The following is a 24710-nucleotide window of genomic DNA, read 5'->3' on the forward strand; positions in this document are numbered from 1 at the left end:
GTCCAATTGACAGTATGAGACGGCGTCTGTTTATTCATAACGACCGCGGGAAAAATGAGCACTTTGATGGGAAAACTTAGATTATTCTACATTAGATACAAATATGCGTAGGGGTGCCCACAACTGTTTTGGACACCTCCGCCGCCATACAAAGTTTTCGCAAAATCGCCAATGCCCTAAGGGCTCGCTAAAGGCTCACCCCCCTTGTCAGACGTCAGTTGTATCCATGAGGTCGCCTTGTTGTAAGGATGGGCTTTTTCCCCTCTCTCGATTGTCTTGCCACTTTGAGGATTGCATGTTGCATCCCTCTCGGCGTATATCTGGACGTTGACCACCTCGTCCCTCTCGTCCTTGGAGACGAGCTTTTGCGCTTCCCCCCGGTCCGAGACATACAAAAGTGTAAGAGCCCGGATGGACATTACCGCGTCGGCCTCGCTCAGAGTGACTCGGCCTATGAGAACGTTGTAGGCCGACGAGTCGTTGATGACCACGAACTCAGCTAGGACATTCTTGGCCGCATCACCCTCGCCGAACATCACCGGTAGCTTGATTGAACCCAGGGGTACCATGCCAGCCCCGGAGAAGTTGTATAACGGATGGGTGCAGGGGCTCAAGTCCTTGATTCTCAGGCCGAGGCTGTGGAAGCACTCCCTGAACATGATGTTCGTGTAGGCGCCTGTGTCAATCAGGCACCTCTTCACCAGGTGGTTGGATATGTCCAAGTTGACGACAAGCGGGTCGCTGTGAGGGGCGATGACTCCCTCGTAGTCCTTCTTCCCAATAGTCATATCGGGAATGTCATGGGCGGTCGCTGTGTTTGGCACAAAGTTGATGGCCTGATACAGCTCGTTTAGGTGCCGTTTGTGCCCATGAGCCGACCCACCGTTTTCGTCCCCCCCGATGACCACATGGATTACTCCTAACCGTTGAAAAGCGGATTTCTTGTCAGAGCCGCTGGCGTCAGTCTTCTGGCCTTTGGCCACATACTTGTCGAGGCTTCCCTTCCGGATTAGCTCTTCAATGGCATTCTTCAGATGCCGGCAGTTGTCAGTGAGGTGACCGGTGCAACCGTGATACTCGCAGTACTGGCTCGTGTCACCGTCTCCTTTCGGCTTGGGAGGCCGTTCCCACTTCTGGCCCTCGTTTCTGCTCAGGGCGAAGACTTCGGCGGCCGATGCGATCAGAGGGGTTTTATCATTTTAATGCCTTTGGTAAAACATTCCCGAACTCCCCCCGGCGCCCGTCGAGTCCTGTTTCCTGGCGGATCTATCAGACCGTGACCTGTTATTGTCACGGCGTTTATCATCGGACCGTGACCCGTTATTGTCACGGCGTCTATCATCGGACCGTGACCTGTTATTGTCACGGCGTCTCTCATCCGGGTTGTCATCCCGGCGGCTTTTTGTTTCTGAGGGCTCAGCCTCGCTGGGGCCTAACCAGGTCTTGTGATAGTCTTCCACCTTGATGGCCTGGTCGGCCATCTTCCTAGCGGCGTCTAGGCCAAGGCCCCCGTGCTTGATGAACTCGTCTTTTAAGTTTCCCTCTGGGAGGCCCTTCATCGCGCAAAGCCGCGCCGATTCGGGGTTGATCTCCGAATCTGGCCCACCGTCGAACCTCTTCACATAGCTTCGTAGGGACTCGCCCTCCCCCTGTTTGATAGTTAGGAGGTCCGATGTCTCCACGGCCCTCCTCTTGTTGCAAGAGTATTGGGCTAAGAAGGCGTCCTTTAGGTCGGCGAAACAGTATACCGAACCGTCGGGGAGCCCCTTGTACCAATTCTGAGCCATCCCATGCAGAGTTGTCGGGAAGACTCGGCACCAGACCTCGTCGGGCTGCTCCCATACCGACATGTAAGACTCGAAGGCCTCGGCGTGGTCGGTTGGGTCGCTATCCCCTTTGTATGTGAACGCCGGCAACTTCAGCTTAGTTGGCACAGCGGTGTCAAGGACATAATCACTGAGTGGCTGCTTGACCACGTGTCGAATGACACGCGGCGACCGACTCCTCGCATTCCTAGTCCGGCTTCTCTTCTCGTAGCGGGAAGGACTCTTTCTCCGACTCGGGCTTCTTCTCCGACTCTCCTGAGTCGGGCTTCTCTGGTTCCTCCGGGGTGTGCCGCGTCGGTGTTGCGGCGATGCTGTCCTCTCCCGAGTGCGAGAAGGACTTATGTTCACCACGACCACCTTGGGCTCCTCCGGCGTCTTGATGAGGTCGGCTTCTCCCAGCGCTCCGTTCAAGTTTCTCGGAGTCACGTTTTGGGCCCTGGTCTCCTGGGCGGTTTCCGCCGCTCCTGTCGGCGTGACAGTGTGAGCCGGCGTACTCCCAATTAGGTCCAGGAGCGTCTTCAGTTTTGCTACGTCAACCACCTGTCCCATGATGGTGACCTGGTTGGCGGGCGACGGCGTGTCCGGTATTTTCGGCATTCCGAATTCTGGCTGGATTACTCCGCCGGTGGAGGGCTGCACGACTCCAGAGTGGTGAAATGTATCATCTTGGTGTGGCTCGGTTTCGTCGGTCACGACTACTTGTTGTTTTGACATCTTCTTAGCTTTTTGGGTTGGTTTTTTGTGTTTTTGTTTTTGTTTGGGAATGAATGTGACTAGCTTCTAGTGTCTTTTCCCACAGACGGCGCCAATTGTTCCGGGTGTAATTCCAGAGCAGATATTTGTTACCACTCGTAGCTCGTAGAATGATGTCCTTTGCTTGAATTCTCCTTACGGTTTCCTGAAACGATGAACAAACTGAGGGCTCGGCTCTGGCCGAGCGTACTCACTCCGACGCTCAAGTCAGTAAACTTAGAGAGGTAAGTTGTTGTAACTTGGCTAAGAGTGTATTGTAGAGAGATAAGGAAGATATTACCAGATGAATAGTGGTTATTAGGTCAATTTGTGGATCCTTTCCTCAATGAAGGTTGAGGAGTATTTATAGACTTTTACCTTTTGTCACGTAGTGGCCAAGTGGCCAAGTGGCTAGCAGGTGAAAAGACCGTTTCACCCTCGGCCGATGGACCTACGGCAGGCCGGCCGAGGGGTCTTGGATATGAGTACGTGGATATGTGCCCCGGCTGGCTGGTTGCCAAGCCGAGACCCAGGTGACAGGCCGATGGGCTCCATCGGCTAGACTGTCTAAGTCGTTGACTTTGCTGTGGATACCCTTGACCTTGCTCAATATGTTGACTTGGTCAGCGGTGCAGAATATGCCCCATCAATTTCCAATAACTAGGATTGGGTAGCTAATCCCCCTTATACTAAGGGGTTGTTTGGTTACCCATTAAATAACACAGGAATTCCAATTCATGTGAATTGCAAAACCCTAACTTGTTTGGTTACCCCAATTCACATGAAACAGAATTACCTTGGAACTCTAATTCCTCCATAATGGAGGAAGTTGCTTACCTAGGTCCCCTGGGTAGGTGGGAATGCCTACATGAATTGCATCTATCTATATAAAATAATAAAACAAGAACCATAACACACTCCTTTTTCCCGCCTACTTGCTCACTTGCCTACCATACCCCTTCACCAACCCTAATTATTTCCCTGATAACAAGTGAAAGATCAACCTTATGTCAAAAAATAAAAGATATTCTTCAACCCCCGCGGCCCATCTTTTCCTCAACACTGATTAAAGTTTTCCTCCCACCTTTTTTCATGAGTTCTATACTCAACATCTACGATTTCTTTGCTAACGGAATTGACAATTCATGGACTATACAACCAATTGTATATGTTGTACGGTGTAGAATCTGAGCTTTGTGATAAAGTATCCGAGCTTTATGTTAAAAAATATGAGCTTTATTAGAAAGTATTGAGCTCATTCATTTACATATTAAAAACATGAACTTTGCATTAGCTCAGAAAGAATACATATAAGCTCGAATTCTTATACCTTGGTTGTACAATGTTTATGGTACAACTGGATGTATAATCCTATTTGTGCGGAATTGAGAATGCGGTTATATCGGTAATGTGCTCAAACTTTCTTCAATTAGTTTTTTTTTTCTTTGTCGCGGCTCTTATCATGATTTCATATGTGCAATTTACTAAGGATGAATTTCCATTATTAAGGAGCAACATTTTTGTTCATGATTCAATCGTTATATATTGCACTATAGCTATAAATTTCTTCTTTTTAGTTATTGGTTTAGGTTTTACTATATTGGTAGATGTCATCTCCAAATTATATTGTTCAATCCTTCCAAAATCATGCCCATGAATTGAATCAGGCTATCCTTCTCATCTCGCAAATTTAATTATACATTTTCATAGCATACTTTATTTTCATTTTCTATATATAATCCATATATTATTCGTTTATCACTCATACGAAAATTAAGTATTTCACCTTCTTTTTTGTACCTTTTCATCTCCTCATGGCTCCTACTAAGAATGCCCTAGATTTGAATTAGTTTGATGAGAAAAGTTGAATTTACATGTACAAATTGATAATCTAAAACATTTGCTTGCATATCTTATGTACGATTATAAGGTTATCAACAAGGTTATCACTACTACAAAAATGGGCAAAGAGGACGGTCAAAAACCGTCCTTAAATCTAAAACAAACCGTCTTTATTTCACCCGTCGTCGTTGCCTAAGAGCACGGTTGTCGTAAAGTCAAACCGTCCTCTTTTGCATTTAATAAGAGGACGGTTGTGGTCTTGAACCGTCTTCTTTGCAAAAACATAAGAGGACGGTTCCTATCATCAACCGTCTTGTTTTGTATACATGGCACGCCTTATTTTTGCCCTATTTTCACCACGCTTTGTTAAGGAACCGTCATCTTTACATTTGTTTAAAATCAATTTAGCGCGAATTTATGAATATATCCAGCACAGTTTTGGCACAAATTCGTGGTCTTTTACCACTAGATTTTTGAAATAAAATCGTTTCATTCATGCCCCATACGATAATAGTCGTATAGCTGAAAAATCGTTGTAGATTTCATAAATCAAGCCAATTTTACATTTACAATCTAAATCCAACCAAACAAAATGGAATAAGTTTCACCCGGCAAAATACAAACTATCGACAATTGATCGTTCAACTCAATCACTAACACAAGTTCTTCCATCCACACAACATTACTTAAGCTGTCTAAGCTAATACTTTAAACATTATCTTCAAATACCGTCGCCTTAAACCGCAATGCATATGTAATCTGTCATATCTCCATTCATAGACTTGTGAGCGCTTAGCCAGGTTAAATATCGATCATGTTTCTCCAATGGACATCCCTTTGCAACAAAGTTCCCTTTCTAAAAAAAGCATTAACTTAAGTTAGCTAAAATATTAATGAGTTTTTAGCCCAAAACAGAAGTTTACAGCAAAAAAACAATTGTCTGACAGCATAGAATCATCTATTATAGCCTCTAACCATCAATTCACATCAGAAAAAACTACAGGGGGCCATTGATTCAGCATTTGTTAAAAATCCTTTCCTTACTGCTTGATGATCAATTTAACCCCCCTAAGGATTACAGGTGCATATAAGAAAAACAAGCAATTTATTTATTTGTTATTTTTATTGCTTTCAAGATATATCTAAGCCCAAAGAAGTAAATTAGTATGAAGTTTTACTCTCCGTCGCTAGTTCAAAAGGTCGACTTCAACACCTTAATACTGTAAATTTATTTAACAGAAATGGCAAACCATTATAAGTTATAAAGTGTAGAAAAGGCCATTTCTAATGATCATGAATATTTGCAAGTGACATACTAAAGTAATCCGGGATGCTAACTCTAATCAGCCATCAAATTTTGATATAATCTGCTACTAATTCTAGGATCTAATAACTTGCTTGCGATGACAGGAGTAATTAGTACTTGTGCTGGAAGTAACATATTTGGATTAAATCAACAGCGCCTCTAAACATTAAATTCAAAACATCGGTTTACATCACAACAAACTGTCTGACAGCATCAATTTTTATATTCACCAAAAAACCGTCTGACAGCATCAAAACATCTGCAGCCTCCAAAGCTCAGTTTACATCACAGAAAACCGTCTGACAATATACAACATTAATTTGCAGCCTCTAAACATCATTTTACACCTTAAGTAACCGTCTCACAGCATATAAACTTGAACTGGGACAAAATTTATTTAAGCTTATTAAGACATTAAAATTACCTGAAATGCATCGGTAGTAAGTGGGGCCACAAATGCATTCCACTCATCTTGAGTTATCTGCTGCCACAAGCTCGGTTTTGTCCTCTGGATAGCCCCCGTCTCCTCATCGTATAACCACTCACGGACTAACTTAGTCTTTCACTTTCTCTAGAACTCTCCTGCTTTACTAAGACACCAATCTTCATGTTCCCTCTTAACTGCGAATGCCCCCTGCACGAGTCAAAATAAACATATAATCAGCAAGTTAAAGAAATTGAAACACATTAACGTTTTGTCCAGATAAAACACAAATGATATTTTAAAACTACGTCTACTTATTGTGTTACTATACAATATATCTTCTCTTGTCACCTCATGACAAGCATATTTGCAGTCTTTACACGAGACACCGCTACACCAATGACCATAAATGCTTGTAAAAGTTATAGTCACAACTAAATCAACTCTATAACAGCCTGTGTTAACTCTGATTGCGCCAGCGATTCTGCTCTGTAGCCTCTGTTCCAGGCGTCTGACTACTCGCTTATCAGTTCAGATAACTTCTTTCCCACTATGAACGCATAGAAAAATGAGACTCTGAGACTTTTCATAGGCCAGCAGTATTCCACCTTTCCCATAATCAGAATACAAAAGATCACTCATATGACAGCAAGATTAAAATAAAATTTAATCAGCAAATAATTGGAACTCGAGACTTGTTCAACATCCAACACTTGGGTGATACAACTGAATTATAAACTTTTAACAGGTAACGTAATCATGTTCAACGTGATATATGTCATTATCGTACTGAAATGACCGAGATCATGTTACAGCAATCAATCTCGAGATCACATTCTTGAATACTTGTTCATGAGCAGTATCAACATCACATTCTGGCATACTATAGTTTATATAAGACGACCTTAAGCTATAGTTTATGTAAGACGGCCTTGAGCGTGTACTATTATCTATCAAATTGTACAAGGTGTAGTCAATAAAGCCAATAATGTCATTTTCTTTTTGTATTATTAGAACTTATTTTCTCTGGTTTTTCAGTCGACATATAGCCATGTATTTGCGTAATTGCATTCATGGTGATCTTGTTGGGTTGTTTGACTTGAATATCCCAAGGCCTCAACTTTTTCCTGTAAGAAGTTGTTTTCTTTTGGCCCGTTGGTTGATTTCTAGCTTTTATAGATGCACAAGACTTCATGTCTTCGCTTATACTATGAAAACTATTATTGAAATTGTCTATTCTTCACTGTCTCTTGAATAAGTACAGCTTTAAAGTATTGTGATGGTGCTTGTAGCCACTTCTTTAATAGTCTCTAACTTACCTTCAAAAAGGTTGGTACTAAACCACTTAAGCTTATGTATGTTGTGATGCACTAATATATCTAATGTTCTATTTTAGCAATCAATCCATGTTATGCAGCTTGATAGGGAAATTGCAGCAGTTATGCAAGAGTTCACACAGTTAGGGTAAGGCTAAATTTCAGTAGAGATATTGTCCCTTCTATTGATGCGCCTAATAATTTGATATTAGCTTCTATTCTTACATTTTTCTCATGGTATATATTGGTGCTTAACTGAGGCACTAATATCCAACTTTATGCATAGTTCACGATGGTCTCAAACTACAAACAACGACTCACAAGTCTTAATCATTGTAGTTTTACACTCGTGTTCATGGTCTTCTTACTACATACGATCACATTCTAGCATACTCGACAGAAAATAGAAGACACTTCCGTTCCCTACCATTCTATAAGTCTTAATTTGTAGTATAGCACAATTATATTGTTCGTTTCTTCTGTTTAACTGTAACTTGGCTATTAACCAATTCGACTCAAATTAATATGAACCCAAAACAGCAGAGGCATGTCAACACACATAACAACACATAATTGACTACCATTAACCTTCAAACAAATGATATAATTTCCCTAAATTGACCACAATCAAACACTAGCAAATCGAATCCAACACAAATTAAAGCATATTTACAGTAACAACTTTATAAACTTTATATCACAAAACAAATTACTCAAAATTTATTCAAATAACAATATAAATATAGCCAAAGTAGAAGTGGTACCAATAAAAAGAGAGGCGGGAGGCTACGACAACCGACGACGTGTATAACAAGCGGCGTGGATGACCAGCAGCGGCGTGTTCATGGTGGTGAAAGAAAGTGTTCGATTGGTGCCTGGTGATTGGCGTTAGTGTGAATGGGTTAGGGTTAGGGCGAATGGGTTCGGGTGGTTGGGATAAAATTACATAGGGAAAATGGTGGAAGGTGGCTGATGGTGATGGGTTAGGGCGTGGTGGTTGATGGTGATGGGTTAGGGCGTGGTTGTTGATGGTGATGGGTTAGGCATGCAGTATGTTAGGGTGGAGGAGCAAGAATGTGAAATTTAATTAGAGTTGTAAATATTTGGGGGCGTGATGGTGTAATGTATTAGAAAGAGGACGGTTGATGTTGGAACCGTCTTCTTTATTTAACACAAGAGACCGATTGTCTATTTGAACCGTCCTCGGTTTTAAACCATGACGGTTGCTTTGACCAACCGTCCTTAATATTTATACAATAAGGACGGTTCACAGTATTAACCGTGATATGTATATGACGATCAATGGCGCCAAACCTATATGGATAGTAGAAGATGGTTCCGTGTCCAACCGTTCTTAAAAGAGCGTCATCTTTGCCTAAATTTGTAGTAGTGTATAGTTAATATTTTATGGGCTCTTATTAAAACCCAACCTCAATGATTATGATTGATTAATTGTGTGATTTAAGATTGATGTAAGAATCGTAGAGGAAGATAGAAAGAATAGAAACTAAGAATTATATTATTCAAAGATACATCAGGAAAGCTTGATGTTCTTATATTTATACAAATAGATCACCGACCTTCTCTTAACCAACTAACTCTAACTAACTATGGTTAGTTCTAACAGAATTAGTTAGCTAGGTTCTAGGTTAGTTACAAAGCAGTTAGTTAAAGCCTTAACTAACTTATATCTATAATATTCCCCCTTGTCGGACTGGTTTGAAAGATCGGTCAAGCTTATGAGAGAGATAAGAATGCTGATCAGCCCCTAGGGGTTTTGTCATTATATCAGCTAGTTGATTGCCAGTCCTGATATGCTTGGTAATTAGAAACCCTTCTAGTTGTTTGTCCCTGACAAAGTGGCAGTCGATATTCAAATGTTTGGTTCTCTCATGGAAAACTGGATTTTCTGTGATATGGATTGCTGCGTTGTTATCACAGTATAAAGATATTGGATGAGTGATAGAAATATGTAGATCTTTAAGAACTGCTGCCAACCAGATCAATTCAGATGTTGCATAAGATAAACTGCGATATTCTGACTCTGCAGTGCTTTTGCTGACAGTCACTTGTTTCTTGGTCTTCCAAGAGATCAAGGACTGTCCTAACATGATGCAGTAGCCACTAAGAGACCTGCAGTAGTAGGCACATTGGCCCCAATCTGCATCACTGAAGGCAGTTAACTGAAGATCATTGTTAGACTTGTAGAATAGGCCTGCATTAATGCTGCTCTTCAAATATTTGACAACATGTAATGCGGCTTTGCATATGGGGTACCCTTGGTTGAGAGACAAATTGACTCAAATCTTTGAACACCGTAGGAAATATCCGCCGTGACATATTAAGATATAGCAATCTTCCTACCAGGCGCTGTCTTTTGCTCGGGATTGTCCATTAATTCACCCTGTTCGGTTGAAAGCTTAAGACCCTTTTGCATAGGAAATTTAAGCTGCATCTATGCAATTTTCCATCCGCAAACTGCTAAAATATCCATGATATACTTCCTTTGGTTTATCATCATCCCCTCACATTCTCGGAGATCTCTAGACCAAGAAAGTACCTTAGTTTTCCTAAATCTTTAATGGAGAATGCTTTATCTAGTTTGTTGCTTGATCGCATCAATTTTGAGTTGATGTACCAGTTAATAGCATGTCATCAACATAAACTAACAGAACTGTAAAATCCTTAGTCTTTAAGTCCTCTTTTGTGAATAGAGAATAGTCTTGTCTAGATTGTATATAACCCAAACCTTTCAGAAAGAGAGTAAGCTCCTTATTCCATTGTCTACTTGCTTGTTTCAACCCATACAATGATCTTCTAAGCTTACAGACTTTGCCTGGTTCTATCTCATAACCCTCAGGTGGCTTCATATATACATCTTCATCAATAAAGCCATGTAAGAAGGCATTATTGATATCTAACTGGAATAATGGCCAATCTCTTGCTGCTGCCACTGCTAGTAAAGTTCTAACAGTAGTGAATTTAGCAACTGGAGAGAATGTGTGTTTATAGTCCTTATCTTTAACTTGGTTGAACCCCTTGGCTACCAACCTAGCTTTAAACCTCTCAACTGTACCATCAGGTTGATACTTTATCTTATACACCCATTTAGATCCAATGGGTTTGTGTCCTGGTGGCAATGAAACAACCTCCCAAGTGTGATTATCCTCTAGAGCCTGAACTTCCTTTTGCATAGCTTGGACCCATCTTTCATCAGTCTTTGCTTGATAGTAAGAATAAGGCTCATGCTCTTGCATAACATTAGCAAGAGATCCAACATACTCAGGATCATAACCCTCCAAAGCGGGTAAACAGTTGCTGGAATGCGGCAAGTGATGTACTTGCGATGATGTGATCCTTTGCCAGGTAACTTGTAGTGATAATCTTGTAAGGAAGAGGAAACTTGTCTGGATCTTGATGATCTTCTGACAGGTTCAACAACCTGCCCCTCTGCTGCAGCTTCAACAGAAGCAGGGATACTTGTACTGGTTGGTATCCCAGTTTCCTGACTTTGAGTATTGTTGACTGGCTCTTGAGAATTAATAATAATTGAAGAAGTAGCAGGATTCACTAACTCATTGGTTGTGATATCCAAGTTATCATAACTTTTATCTTGCTTAAAAGGAAAAACATTCTCTTGAAATCTGACATCTCTGCTGACAAAAATCTTATGTAACACCAAATCATATAATCTATAACCTTTTTGCCTATGTGGATACCCAATAAAAATACAATGCCTTGCCCTTGAACCAAACTTATCACTAAAAGTAGGTGGCATTGTAGCAAAACAACTACAACCAAACACTCTCAAAGTATCATAAGATGGTTTCTCCCCAAAAAGCAATTCATAAGGTATCTTGTTTTGAATAGCAGAAGATGGCATTAAGTTAATTAGATGGGTAGCTGTAAGAAGGCAGTCTCCCCAAAATTTAATGGGCAAATTAGCATGTAATCTAAGAGCCCTAACAGTCTCCAATAAGTGTCTATGCTTACGTTCAACCCTCCCATTCTGTTGGGGAGTGCCTACAATACTGGTTTGATGCAAAACTCCTCTAGATTTAAATAAAGAATCACAATGTTGCTGCAAAAATTCAGTACCATTGTCTTATCTAACTATCTTTATCTTGCTGTCAAACTGATTTTCAACATATAAAATGTAATCTTTTATCAAATTTGCAACTTGATCTTTGTTTTGAAAAAGAATTGTCCATGTATTACGAGAGTAATCATCTAAAATAGTCAGAAAAGACTTAGCTCCTGTCATAGAAGGTGTCCTGTATGGACCCCATACATCCAAATGAATCAACTCAAAGCATCTAGTAGCCCTACTTGAACTAGCAGGAAAAGGCAATCTGTGATGTTTAGCATAGATACAAGTATTGCAAGTAAAATCTCTTTTTATTACATTCTGAAAGTCAGGTACATACTTCAATTTCTCAACAGACATGTGCCCTAACCTTACATGAAACAAATCTAAAACTTTTGAAGATGCATAAGAAGCATAATTCTGAAGAGTAAAAGGACTTAACAAGCTATTACTATTTGAATTCTGAAATTTATTATGAACTAGTGCTTTAACTAAACCAACAGATTGATTAACACCCACAGTCTGCAATGTCCTATTAAACCTGTATAAATCTCCCATCCTAGTTCCCCTTGCAATAACTAGCTTATTTGAAAGGGCCTGAAATTCACAACCATAAGCAGTAAAAACAACAGTTAAACGATTATGGTCAAGTAACTTCCCAACTGACAAAAGATTTTGCTTGAAATCAGGAATAAAGAAGACATTCAATAATTTTAGACTATCAGTTAATGCAACAGAACCCAACTTGTGTACTAGTTTAACACTACCATCAGGTAAACCAACTCTTATTGGTTTCTTAAACACTTTAACATCAGTCAAAATATTAAGATCATGTGTCATATGATCTGATGCTCCAGTGTCCACAATCCAATCATGCATATAACCAGATTTATTAGCAGTAAATGCACAAGATAATGGAGTAAACTTACCTGCAAAATTAGCAGAGGAAACAAGAGGTTGTTGATCAGAAATTCTTTTCAGAACCTGATCTACAACAGAAGTAACCAAACCATCTAGCATATCATCAGTTAATAAAGAACTGGAATTAGCACTGCAACCTGTACGATCCGCCGGGAAATAGGATCTTCATCCAAGGGAGAATCAAGTAAAAGATCAGCAGCATTAGCTCCTCTTTTGGGATAACCAGAACCAACCTTAGCCTTGCCTTTCCCTCTGTCTCCAGGAAAACCCTTAATCACAAAACAATTTACTGGATTATGACCCGTCTTTTGGCAATGGGGACACTTGACCAAGCCAAAACAGGTCTCCCTGGTATGACCATCTCTGTTGCAATTATCACAGTGTTTAGTGGCAATATCTGAAGTCTTGACTCCCTGATAACCCCCTTTCTTATGCTCAGTATTCCTGTAACTCGCGTATGCATTTGCTTCAGTCAAAGAACCCATAGCATCAGTGATTTGTTTTTGACGCTCTATCTTTTGTAAAAGACCAAGAACTTTACCAATGGAAGGGAGAGAATCCATGGAAAGAATTTGAGTGCGGATTCCATCATAACCAGAATTTAGATTCATGAGAAACTGAATCAACTTAGCATTGTTATCCCTGTCCACCATTCTTCTCATCAGGGTACAAGTGCAAAGATCTATCTTTCCACAGGAACAAACAGGTAATGGATCCAAGCAATCCAAGGTTTCCCACAAACTCTTGAGCTTACCATAATATTCAACCAGAGACAAGTTGTCCTGAACTACAGCACCTAGTTCTTTAGTTAACTGATAGATCTCAAGTGCGTTCGCCTGACCATACCTCTCTAACAACTCTGACCATAGTTCTTTAGAAGACCGAACATACTTCAAGCTCTCCTTTAATGGCTTCTCCAAAGAATTAGACACCCAACGCATAACCATAAAATCACATCGTATCCATTGATTGTGTCTTTTATCAGTCACAGGAGGCTTTATCACAGACCCATCTATAAACCCAAATTTATTTTTTGCAGCCAAACTCATAAGCACCTCCCTTTTCCATCCCATAAAATCATGACCATCAAAAGGAAAAGTAGTGAGAGATGCATTTGGTTGATCAGATTGTGATAAGAAAAGTGGATCATCATAGTAATCAAAGTTTGTGTTTGATGAATTCTCGTTTTCAGGCATGATGAAGAAATGGTAACAAAAAATTGAAAGAAAATGATATTTTTGAGGAGAAAAAGAACAGAGTAACAAATCAAGAAGATGAAGATTGTTGCGGAAGCGATAGAAATGATACCTCTATCCTTGTAATATTCAAGCAAGGAATAGATCAAATCACCAGAATCATATAGCTGACGACTGATACCATATTAAAACCCAACCTCAATGATTATGATTGATTAATTGTGTGATTTAAGATTGATGTAAGAATCGTAGAGGAAGATAGAAAGAATAGAAACTAAGAATTATATTATTCAAAGATACATCAGGAAAGCTTGATGTTCTTATATTTATACAAATAGATCACCGACCTTCTCTTAACCAACTAACTCTAACTAACTATGGTTAGTTCTAACAGAATTAGTTAGCTAGGTTCTAGGTTAGTTACAAAGCAGTTAGTTAAAGCCTTAACTAACTTATATCTATAATAGCTCTAACTTTAATTAAGAACCACGAAGCACAAAATCTCAAATTATAGAATATTAGCTAACTGAAGCCGAGTAGCTTGATTTTTTTGTATTTTTTTTTTTGATCGGGTTGATTTTTCTGCGACTTTCTTCATAATTGCTTTCATAGTTTCATATATAAGTGTTGGTTGTAGATGATAAACTTGGACTTTGAGGTTTTGGATTTCTTCTAGGCCTTTCAATAAATTTGGCAATATTGGATATTCTGTATAAATTTACACAAGTGATTAAGGGGATGAAATTTGATACTCCTTAAAGGCTCTGATGTTAGAATTGACAAAATTCACACTAGACTATCAAAAGTTTGAATTTCATTACATCAATTTGCAGATTGCAGTGAGAGTTTGAGCAAATATAATACGGAGTACTTTGAATTTCAGAATGTCAGTTGAATTAATTTGCAGGTAACATCCTCACTTATTTTATATCTCTTCAGATTTAATCTAATTTTGAATAGAAGTATAAAATATATACTTTATACATGAGCATGAAAAATTGATGGAAAAGCCCCTTTATAAGTTATGAGATCTTATCCAATTTTGCTCTCTATTTTATCAAAATGTGATCGTTTAGTTATTTATAAATTGCCAGTTTGCATTAACATCCAAAATTTATAGATTAAATTTAGCTCTTGCATTCTTATTTCTCAGTTGCCATTGTAAGTGTTGTCCCCCAAAAGTCAAAATCCAAGGATAATGTTAACAATGGTTTGATATTGTTCATAGAGTTTACAACTTTCTAATACCAACATTCAGTTTAAGTTGATAGTTGATTCACATGTATGATTAGCTTGGTATACAGGCTTAGCCTTTTATTTATCTTTTCAATCTTTCTTTCTTCATTTTCCTCAAACATCCTTCATTGAGCGGGAGTGACAAAATTCTCATTTAAGACAGGTATATCCGTCTTAAACTTAAAGACGGGCCAAATAGTAGGGTTGAGCAAAACCGGGTACCCGACCCGGTTTTGCAAACCGGTTCGGTCCCCGGTTTTAAAAAACCTTAAATTTCTTAAACCTCACCCGCACCTCTTTTAATCCGGGTAACCGGTTTTTCTGAAATTTTCAAACCGGATTTTCGAACCGGTTACCCGAACCGGTTTTCGAACCCGGTTTTGGTTGAATGCTCTTGAATGGCACAATAAACATGCTACCAATTTGACTTTTGAAGACCTTGGTTGTCAAATGTTAAAATTACTTCATAAAAAAGTCATGCATATTAAAGTTCAAAGAGTCATAGACATGTAAGTGATGTTCAAAACTACAATTAAAGAGTCACATACATCTAAAATTACTTCATAAAGAAATAGGATTTTGATGTTTTGGGCCTAAGTCTAGGCTTGGGTGTGTTTAATTCATAGATGAAGTAATGTTTTTGAGAAAAAAGTCAATCCGGTTTTAAAAGCGGTCTCCGGTTTGGTTTTATTTAGACCCGCACCCGCACCTCATTTATGCTTAAAAATTCGGTTCGGGCCCCGCACCGGAAAAACCCGAATTTTTCGGTCTCCATTATTCGGGTTTCGGTTTAAAAATACGGTTCGGTTTTTTTTGCTCAGCCCTACCAAATAGTATGGGTAAGACAAAAAATAATTCCGCGGATTAGCAAGATAATTGTCCTATCAAGCCAAGTGATGTAACATTTAACCTGTTTTTATTTTGTGTCCGATATATGCAGTCCTTAAGAGAGACCAACTAAAAAACACAAATAGTTATCTCTTTTGTTCACTAAAGGTTAATGCTCTAATGCTCTATATATGGTTCCAGAGGATTCATGTGTGCGAATATTACTCCAATCTCTTTAAACTGAAACTATCGGAAGTTAGCAAGTCTTTTTAATACAATCCATTTTATTTTCTTAGGATTGTTTTTATAATGTTTTGGTGCTTATTTGATAAATTATGCGGCTGAATTATATTGTTGGTTATTGTTTTATATTATGCAGTCAAATTATGTTATAGAGTATTGTTTTATGTCACAATTACTAATTACTAATTATTAATTACTTCTGTTAGGGATTTTTTTTTGTCTTTCGTGGCAGGTATTGACGTCTACTCAACCAGTAGGTGAAAATGCAAATAATTGATTTCATGAAGTTGCCAAAGTTGTCCTACAATTTATACCGATAGTTTGAGTAAGAATATACCACCAGATGTATATTATGTTTGAGAAGCCATTACCTTTCCAAAATATGTAAATTATACCAACATATAACATTGTATAAAATTTACCTTTTTCATGTTTGGGCTACAAACCTGACAAACAAGTAAAACGGTTTAGGTGCGGGACGTTGGGTGTGGGTTGGGTCAATTCATGTCAATTCATTCTCGAGTTTAATAGAATTCCGGTCAATTGGAGTTTGGATCGTTACCGTGTCAACTATTATTAGATAATATAGGGACAATGAACTGTGTGCAATAATAAACACTCGGATCGGTCATATTATTAATCGAGTCAATTCATTCATGTTGGGTTAATTTTACTAGGTTTAGGTTATATGTCATCTCAAATATTCGTGTAATTTATTTCATTTAGTTTGAGCGGCTCTTTTGATTTGTTTTTACAAAGGGTATCATCGAACGAATTTTAAATTTGTAGCATAAGATCTAAACTATTATAATATCAAATATGTAAATGATTTGTCTCATTCAATTGTTACCAGTTTTGTTCCTTTGTGAGAGCTTTTAATGAAAGATAAAAAATGATTGAGATAGCTGAAATACTATGAAAACGACAAATGAAATTATGTATCTAAATTGATAGCGTAAATGGCTAAATATGGTACTAGATACAAAGTTCCAGATTATGGACTTATTTATTCCTAAAATTATCTTATACATACCCGTGCAACATTGCACGGGTCTAACCTAGTTTTTCCCGCCTAACCTAAAACATAGCTTTACAATCTTCTACATTTAGGCCCACTAATTAAAATTGTCCACCATGTTTACAGGAAAGTAAAGAAAAAAAACGGCAAAACCCTATAATTCAATTCATCGTCTCCTTCTAGCTTCATCTTTGCCGTCACTTCTCATATGTTTCCCTACTAAATTTCCCGGTTCCCATTATTAAAAAAAATCTCTTAAGAAGTTTAATTCATCATCATCTTAGTTTAACCATTCTCTCAAATTATTGATGGTTCGACAATTTTGACGGAATATTACAATGAACGGCTTTTTAGGTAAAATTTCGCCGAGTTCTCTTCAGCATCGCTTACTTTTTACAAATTTTTATACGGGTTGTTTTTGTCTTTTAAGTTGCAGACATATAACAATGAAATCTACTGCACCTTCATTTCGTTAATTTTCCTATTCTCCCACATTTCCATGATGTCAGACATGAATTTCACTTTCCGATTTTATTTGTATTATTTTAGGACATTTCATCATTGTCATATCCCATAAACTGTTTATGAGCATTGAATTTGTGTTTTTAAGTCATCACTTTTGATGCTTGATGGATTGAACAGTAATGTTTGATCTTATAGTTAAGATTATTCTTTTTTTTAGTCGATTTCAGACCCTTTTCTACCTCTCTCATGTTCCTAATCAATTTTCTCAATGAAGCTCTTGGAATGAACTAATGAAGGTTATTATTTTCTAGGTAATTTGCTTAGTTCAGTTTTGATTGTGTTTTTCATATTTTTACTGTGATGGATTTCTAGGTTATTTTCTATTTTCCCAAATGATTGTAAGGCATATTTGATTTCTCTATTGTTTGATCAATTTGATTTTTGCCGAGCTTTCTTCATAACTAGTTTTATACCCGTGCAATTGCACGGGTTGTGATAGCAGATGCTATCATTAGATACATGAATATATAATTGAGCGTGATTAAGTGTTCAATACCGTGACAATATAAATAATCCATATTTGGAGATTCGAATATACCCCTTTGGCTGTATTTAATGTACCAAAAAAGGAAAGAAAAGCTTAAATCAAACATTAATGACATCAATTTACGCGTAATTGTGTCATAAATTCCTAATTTAATTCCATTTTGGGAAGTAATTTAGTTCTTAAATACAACCCTAATGGCTATATTTATCATTACCCATAAAAAAAACACAATGTCTCATTTTAGATGGGTATATCCGTCTTTATTTTAATACAGGTAAAATAATATGGGTAAGACAAAAGAAAAAAGTTACCAGGGACTAGCAAAATAATTATTTTATCCGTTTTAAGGGATATATCCGTACTTAAGAGAGACCGATTAAAAAACACAAATAGTTACCTCTTTAGCTTCATCAAAGGTTTATTCTCTATATATGGTTCCAGAGGTTTCAGTTTGTTGGTGTGTATGCAAATGGTTACACCAATCTCTTTAAACTGGAACTATTGGAAGTTAACAAGTCTTTCTAATACAGCGCACTATATTTTTTTAGGATTGTTTTTCTAATGTTTTGCTACTTCTTTGATAAATTACGCGGCCGAATTATTTGTAGAGTATTGTTTTATGGCGCAATTATTAATTAATTATTGACTTATGTTGGGAAATTTTGTTGTTGTCTTTTATGGGAGGTATCAACGTCTACCCAACCAGTAGGTAAAAATGAAAGCAATTGATTTCATGAAGTTATCAAAGTTGTTCTATAATTTTTATTTGATAGTTTGAGTAAAATAGTATATGCACGCAACAACATAGTTTTAGACTCAACATCGTGTAGATGTATATTATGTTTGAGTGGCCATTACCTTTCCAAAATATATAAATCATAGAAATTTATAACATTGTATAAGCATTTTGCTTTTTCATGTTGGGCTATAGACCTAAAAAACGGGTAACCGGTTTTGGTGTGGGCCGTTTGGGTGCGGGTCTGGTCAGTTTGGCTCGAGTCAATTCATTCTTGGGTTTAACAGAATTTCGGTCATCAATTGGAGTCTGGGTCATTATGGGGTCGACTATTGTTAGGTTATTTAGGGGCAATGAACCATGTGTAATAATACATATTCGGGTTGGTCATATTATTAATCGAGTCAGTTCATTGGTTTTGGGGCAATTTTCCTAGGTCAAGGTTATATGTCATCTCAAATATCCGTATTATTTATTTCATTTCAATTGAGTGGTTCTTTTGTTTTGTTTTCATAAAGGGTATCGTCGAACGAACTCTAAAGTAAAGTAGGAACACAAGATCTAAACTACTATAGTGTCAAATGTTAAATATGTACATGATTTGTCTTATTCAATTTTTACCCTTTTCTTCCCTATTGCTAGAGATTTTAATGAAAGACAACAAATGATTGAAATAGATGAAATACTATGAAAATGGCAAATGAAATTATATAACTAAATTGATAGTGTAAATGGCTAAATATGGTACTAGATACACCTTTTCAGATTATGGACTTATTTAATTCTAAATTCTTTTATATATACCCGTGCAATTTTGCACGGATCTAAACTAGTTAAAGATTAAAAAAACATACCATTTGAATATGTCCTTGGCTCCTTGCAGACTAGCCCATAGGCAAACCAGGTGACCGAACAGAAGGTCAGGGAGACTGATAACGGAAATGTCATCGGAGTGACATCTCGCGTTCTAATAACACTCGCTTGAAAAGAAAAAAAAACATACAAATTTATTAGTTTTAGATTAATTAAGAAAGGTGAAGAATAGTTAAAAAATTCTAAAAAAGAGTTTTTTTTTATTTTGGTGACGAGGGAACCCGCAACCGCTACCTTTGGTGCACACTGGGTAAACCCTCGGGTGTACGTAATAGCCTACAAACCACGTATACCAGGTAAGCCACCCGAAGGTGACAGGCTCGAAGTCTATTAGGCATGGACTCAGGCCAAGAATGCTCCACAAGATTTTACTCTTGAGGAGGCTTGAACCTAGATCTCCTGGGAATTTCACCCAAATTTTAACCACTAAACTCCACTCTTACGGACCAAAAAAAATCGTTTTTTCTTACCATGACACTTAAGGGAGCTGCAAAAACACCAACAGTAGCTAAGTCGCATACGTACCCCAAGACAGTCAAACGACTTTTATTGGGGACTAACTGAACTGTCAACTTGGCGGTACCCAACTTGTAATAACAAAAACAAAAATATAAGTTAGAACATTTAATTTTTCAAAAAAGAAGTAACTCAAATTAAAAAGGTCGAAGACTCGAAGGTCATAGGTTCTGTTCTTTTAGACTTAAAATCACATAATTTAAGTTCACTTCAGATCCTATAAGTTCAGTTCAGTTCAGATCAAATCCTATAAGTTCAGTTCAGATCCTATAAGTTCAATTCAGTTCAGATCCTATAAGTTCAGTTCAATTACTATAAGTTCAGTTCAGTTCAGATTCTATAAGTTTACTTCAGTTCAAATCCTATAAGTTCAGTTCAGATCCTATAAGTTCAGATCGTATAAATTCAGTTTAGAAAAGTTATACACATAGTATTATTTTTAAAAACCGATGCAAAAACATTTGACATTATTAATTATTCGATACATATATGCATTATTATTTTTAAAACAAAATTATCACTCTTGTCATTATTTTTTATCATAATGTAACCGTAGTATAATGTATGAACAAACAAATGTATATAAAGCGGAAAAATGTTATTATCTTACCTTGTGTTTTAGATTATATTTTCTTATCAGTATTCTCTCTTGGCTGCCCACCAATTTCTTGTGAATATTTGGTTGATTAATAAAAGTTTGCGTTTTTTTAAATAATAATAATAATAATAATAATAATAATAATAATAATAAAGTTAATAAAGTTAAAGTTACTTTAAATTCGGATCGTAATAATAATAAAGTTAGTTTAAATTCGGATCGTATAAGTTCGGTTCAGATCCTATAAGTTGATTCGAGATCTATAAGTTGATTCGAGATCCTATAAGTTCGGTTCGATTCGAGATCGATTCGAGATCCTATAAGTTGATTAATTTCATATCCTATAAGTTCATTCGGATCCAATAAGTTGATTCGATTCGAGATCCTATAAGTTGATTCGAGATCCTATAAGTTGATTCGAGATCGATCCGTTTGATCCAAAAAAACAGGGCCATAATCCTAATTCTCTTATTCAATACCTCGTATTTACTTTGTTTATTTCAATTTTCACATAAAAAATAATGAATGGACAACACTTGGATACCATTAAATGTATAAGCTGTGATATACTCGTAAATTTTCAGTACATGCATGCTGAACTACTTCATGTTAAACAATAAACACTAAAAGGTATGATTTTCAATTTTTGACTCTATTTCCAAAATAATTCCTAATAACTTATTTGAATTTCGCATTTCATGTAATTTAAGATTGAGGCAAGGGCATGAAAGCACAACACAGCTCCATATAACCACTTTAAACTATACATTTCTTGCAAAAGTATTTTTAAGTGTATACATTTGTGTTCGATAGTCGATACTAATGGTGGAGTAGAAACTATCTATTTATATAAATTTCACGCAAAAGTATTAGCCTATTGAAAGAATAAATAATAGCCCATAATCAATTTATTTACGGCTTTATGTGTAAGCCTAATGAGCCTCCTAATATAAACTATTGCATGTTAGTTTATTCTCCTATTAGTATGTAGTAGATGAGGTGTGCAAAATTCGGTCCGGTTTGGAAAATTGGACCGGACTGAATCGGAATCAAGCAGCCGGAACTGGAATTAAAAATTCTGATCTGGTCTCCAGTCCGTGGTTTATAAGGATTCCGGTCTGAGTTCGAATTTTTCCGATTCCGACCACAAAAAATCGGAATTAATGTTTATATGTTTCTCATTCCATGTCATACAAATAAATTATACATGCATCCTATTTATGACACTCAATGGCGTTTTCAAATTGGGACAATTTATACTAACTAGTCCACCACCATAGCTAGGGCCTAGGAGTCTATTTAGCACATTTTTGACTTGTTTTTTAATGACTAGTATCTAATTCTTACTCTTTAAAAAGAGAGGACTTGCATTACTGTAGCAATGAATAATGCTTGCCCATTGTCCACCGTCGATCTCTCACTTTCAATCTCATCCTTCCCTTCTAATAACTTAACCTATCTTTCATTCTGCCTTTTCATCTTGCTCCTCACTCTCCAACCTACTTCACGGCTTCACCATCAACAACCTATTCTCAATCCGCGCGCGTCAATCAAAACTTCATCTTCTTCGATCCTCAACCCTTGCTTCAACAGTTTACCTATGATTACTTTTGTTCCATTCTCCGCATCTTCATCCGTCTCTTGTTTTATCGGCCGCGATCCAGTTTCCTAATCAAGATCTAGGTATTTAATTCTAATCTTAAATCCTATTATTTGTTGATTTTTTCGAATTAATTTGGTTCCTTTCTCGTTTTAACTTATTGTTAAGTGGTAAACATTGTTAGTCTTCTGTATGCGTTGTTGTACTGTGATCGACGCCGGTGGCGTCCTGTTGATGCTATTGTCGTTATTATTATTATTATTGGTGCAAATAGTGCTTGTACTGCTACTCCTGTGTTTGTTTCTGTTATTAAAAGAGTATTATTACTGTTATTATTGTTGTTACTATGATTATTATTTTAGTTGCTATTATTATTAGTGTTGTTGTTATTATTGTCCTTATTGTTGGCGGAATTGTTTGTTGGCATTACTTTAGTTGTTCTTATTGTTGTCGAAAGCAAAACGTTCGGTTTTGGGGTCTGTGCCGCTCCTGCTTTGTGTTTGACTGCATTTTATTTAGTAATAGTGCTGGTGTGAGTGATCAATTTTTTTTGGCTGATTCTTTTGGAGGTGTTGATTGGGCCACCCTATCATTTGGCTATGTTGCCTGAAAATGAGTTTTTAATAAGTTCATAACCGTAGCTTTTTTATTGTCCTTGCTGATTTGGAGCTTTGGCCCCAGGTTTGCCCCGACAAGGTCATTTAGATTGCATCTTGGATCAGGTGTTTTACATTGTTGTGTACTCATTGGTAGTTGTCCCTTGGGATAGTTGTTATGGCTGACCAATTAAGACTTCGCAATGTGGTCATTTTATCTTAAATCGATCCGATCGGTCGTCCTAATCGTTATTATACTTTCGTGTACTCGTGGTGCCTAAGCTTTTGGCGCCTATAGACTGTATGTATTCATCTCCTGTCGTTTGTGTTGGGCGTTGATGTATGCGATCTTTTAGTTTGCTTTCGTATTACTTTTGGCTTAGCTTTCGCAGAATACATTTATAGCTCTTATCGCATGTTCAGGAGCTCATGGTGTCCAGGATCTGCCCGCTTACTGACGTGTGGTGTGTTCGACCGTTTGGCTGTCTGTCTTGGGTTGTTGATGTATTCGATCCTTAAGTTTGCTTTCCCTTGCCGTTGTCTACACCTCCTCAGAGTACGTTTACAGCTTATTACTATTGCTGGATTATCGAGGGTGGGGATTCCTCGGCCAACCTCTCCGTCCCGTCTGGGCCCTCAAGGTAGTATTATGATGATCTTGCCCCTGTTAAATTTGAATTACTTTGGTTTTTCCATGTCCGGGGACTTCTTTTGCTGCGGCGGTGTTAATGTCTACTATGTGTCCTAAGCTTTTTTTAATACTGTTTACAACATATTACATTCTGGCCTTGCCGCACCTAGAGGTGACCAGGCTGCTTTTATGCCCTGCTCTGGGTTTGGCAAGTGGCTGGGATATATTACTGCTTGGTAGTAAGCTTGTTTGGCTTGTTAATTCACACAATCGATAATTGGTGATGATGTTCGGTTTAGCATTTAGGCATGTGCTTTTATTGGTTCTTAATTTGCCAGCCTTGTTAATTCACACAATTGATAATTGGTGATGATGTTGGGTTTTGCTTTTAAGCATGTGCTTTTATTGGTTCTTAATTTGCCAGGCTTATTTAGGGTTTCAATATGTTTTAGTTTGATTCTTTAGGGTTCTGACAAGGCATATATAGGTGGTGGTTTCTGGTTAATCTTATTTGTGGTTTATTCAAGCTGAGCATTTAGTTGTTGGGTGATTGTCCAATTTGATCTATGTGTTCATTTTGTGGGTTTTGACTTTCTTTTTAACGTATTTATTGATTTTGGTTGCTTAGTTTGAGTTTTAATGTGTTTTTAGTTTGCTTATTTAGGGTTTTGATAGAGCATAGGTCCTCGTTTCACTGGCATTATTTCTATTGGTTTAGTTAGGGAGAGTTGATTGGGTTTGTTATTTCCATTGCCGCCTTTCTCTTGCATCGTCTTTTCCTCTAAGCTACTGCTTAAAGGCTATCCGGCAGCCTTCTACACTTATTTTTTAACACTTTTTTGCTTACCTTGCAAATTGATAGGCTGACTTCTAGCTAGCTTACGATTTCTCGAGGCATCTCCTAGGTTTGAATGTTCTGCTCCTGAGTGCTGCAGATTTCAGCGCAGACTTACAGGTTTCTGGTGATTCTCGTTGCTATTCTTAATCTGTTTACGTATGTTTTCTTGCTTGTAGTATTTTAAACCTTAACTTTTACTTGTGGTTTCTTTAGTTTGCTGGCTGACTGTATTCGTTGGATACGTGTTAAGGGGCAATGAGGGTGTTGTGGGTAAGGGCCCTGGGGCTGGAATTTATGTGCCGCATTCAGGTTTCTGCTGATTCTCGTTGCTATTC

General features: G+C 37.7%; 1 protein-coding gene and 1 long non-coding RNA gene across 2 annotated transcripts; both read right to left on the reverse strand.

Moving 5' to 3' along the window:
- Nucleotides 1-4912: 4912 nt before the first annotated feature.
- On the reverse strand, nucleotides 4913-8568 carry LOC141591286 (uncharacterized). The gene is made up of 3 exons (XR_012520786.1): nucleotides 8211-8568; nucleotides 6131-6340; nucleotides 4913-5256 (listed from the first exon to the last, which is right to left on the reverse strand). It is a non-coding gene; the product is annotated as an uncharacterized LOC141591286 (long non-coding RNA).
- A 3993-nt stretch (nucleotides 8569-12561) lies between these two features.
- LOC141590589 (uncharacterized) lies at nucleotides 12562-13650 on the reverse strand. The gene has a single exon (XM_074411165.1). It carries the CDS (start codon nucleotides 13648-13650, stop codon nucleotides 12562-12564), a length of 1089 nt encoding a protein of 362 aa, XP_074267266.1.
- Between the last annotated feature and the right edge of the window lie 11060 nt (nucleotides 13651-24710).

Source organism: Silene latifolia, chromosome 7 (assembly GCF_048544455.1).
Source record: "Silene latifolia isolate original U9 population chromosome 7, ASM4854445v1, whole genome shotgun sequence".
In the NCBI taxonomy this organism is placed as follows: domain Eukaryota; kingdom Viridiplantae; phylum Streptophyta; class Magnoliopsida; order Caryophyllales; family Caryophyllaceae; genus Silene; species Silene latifolia.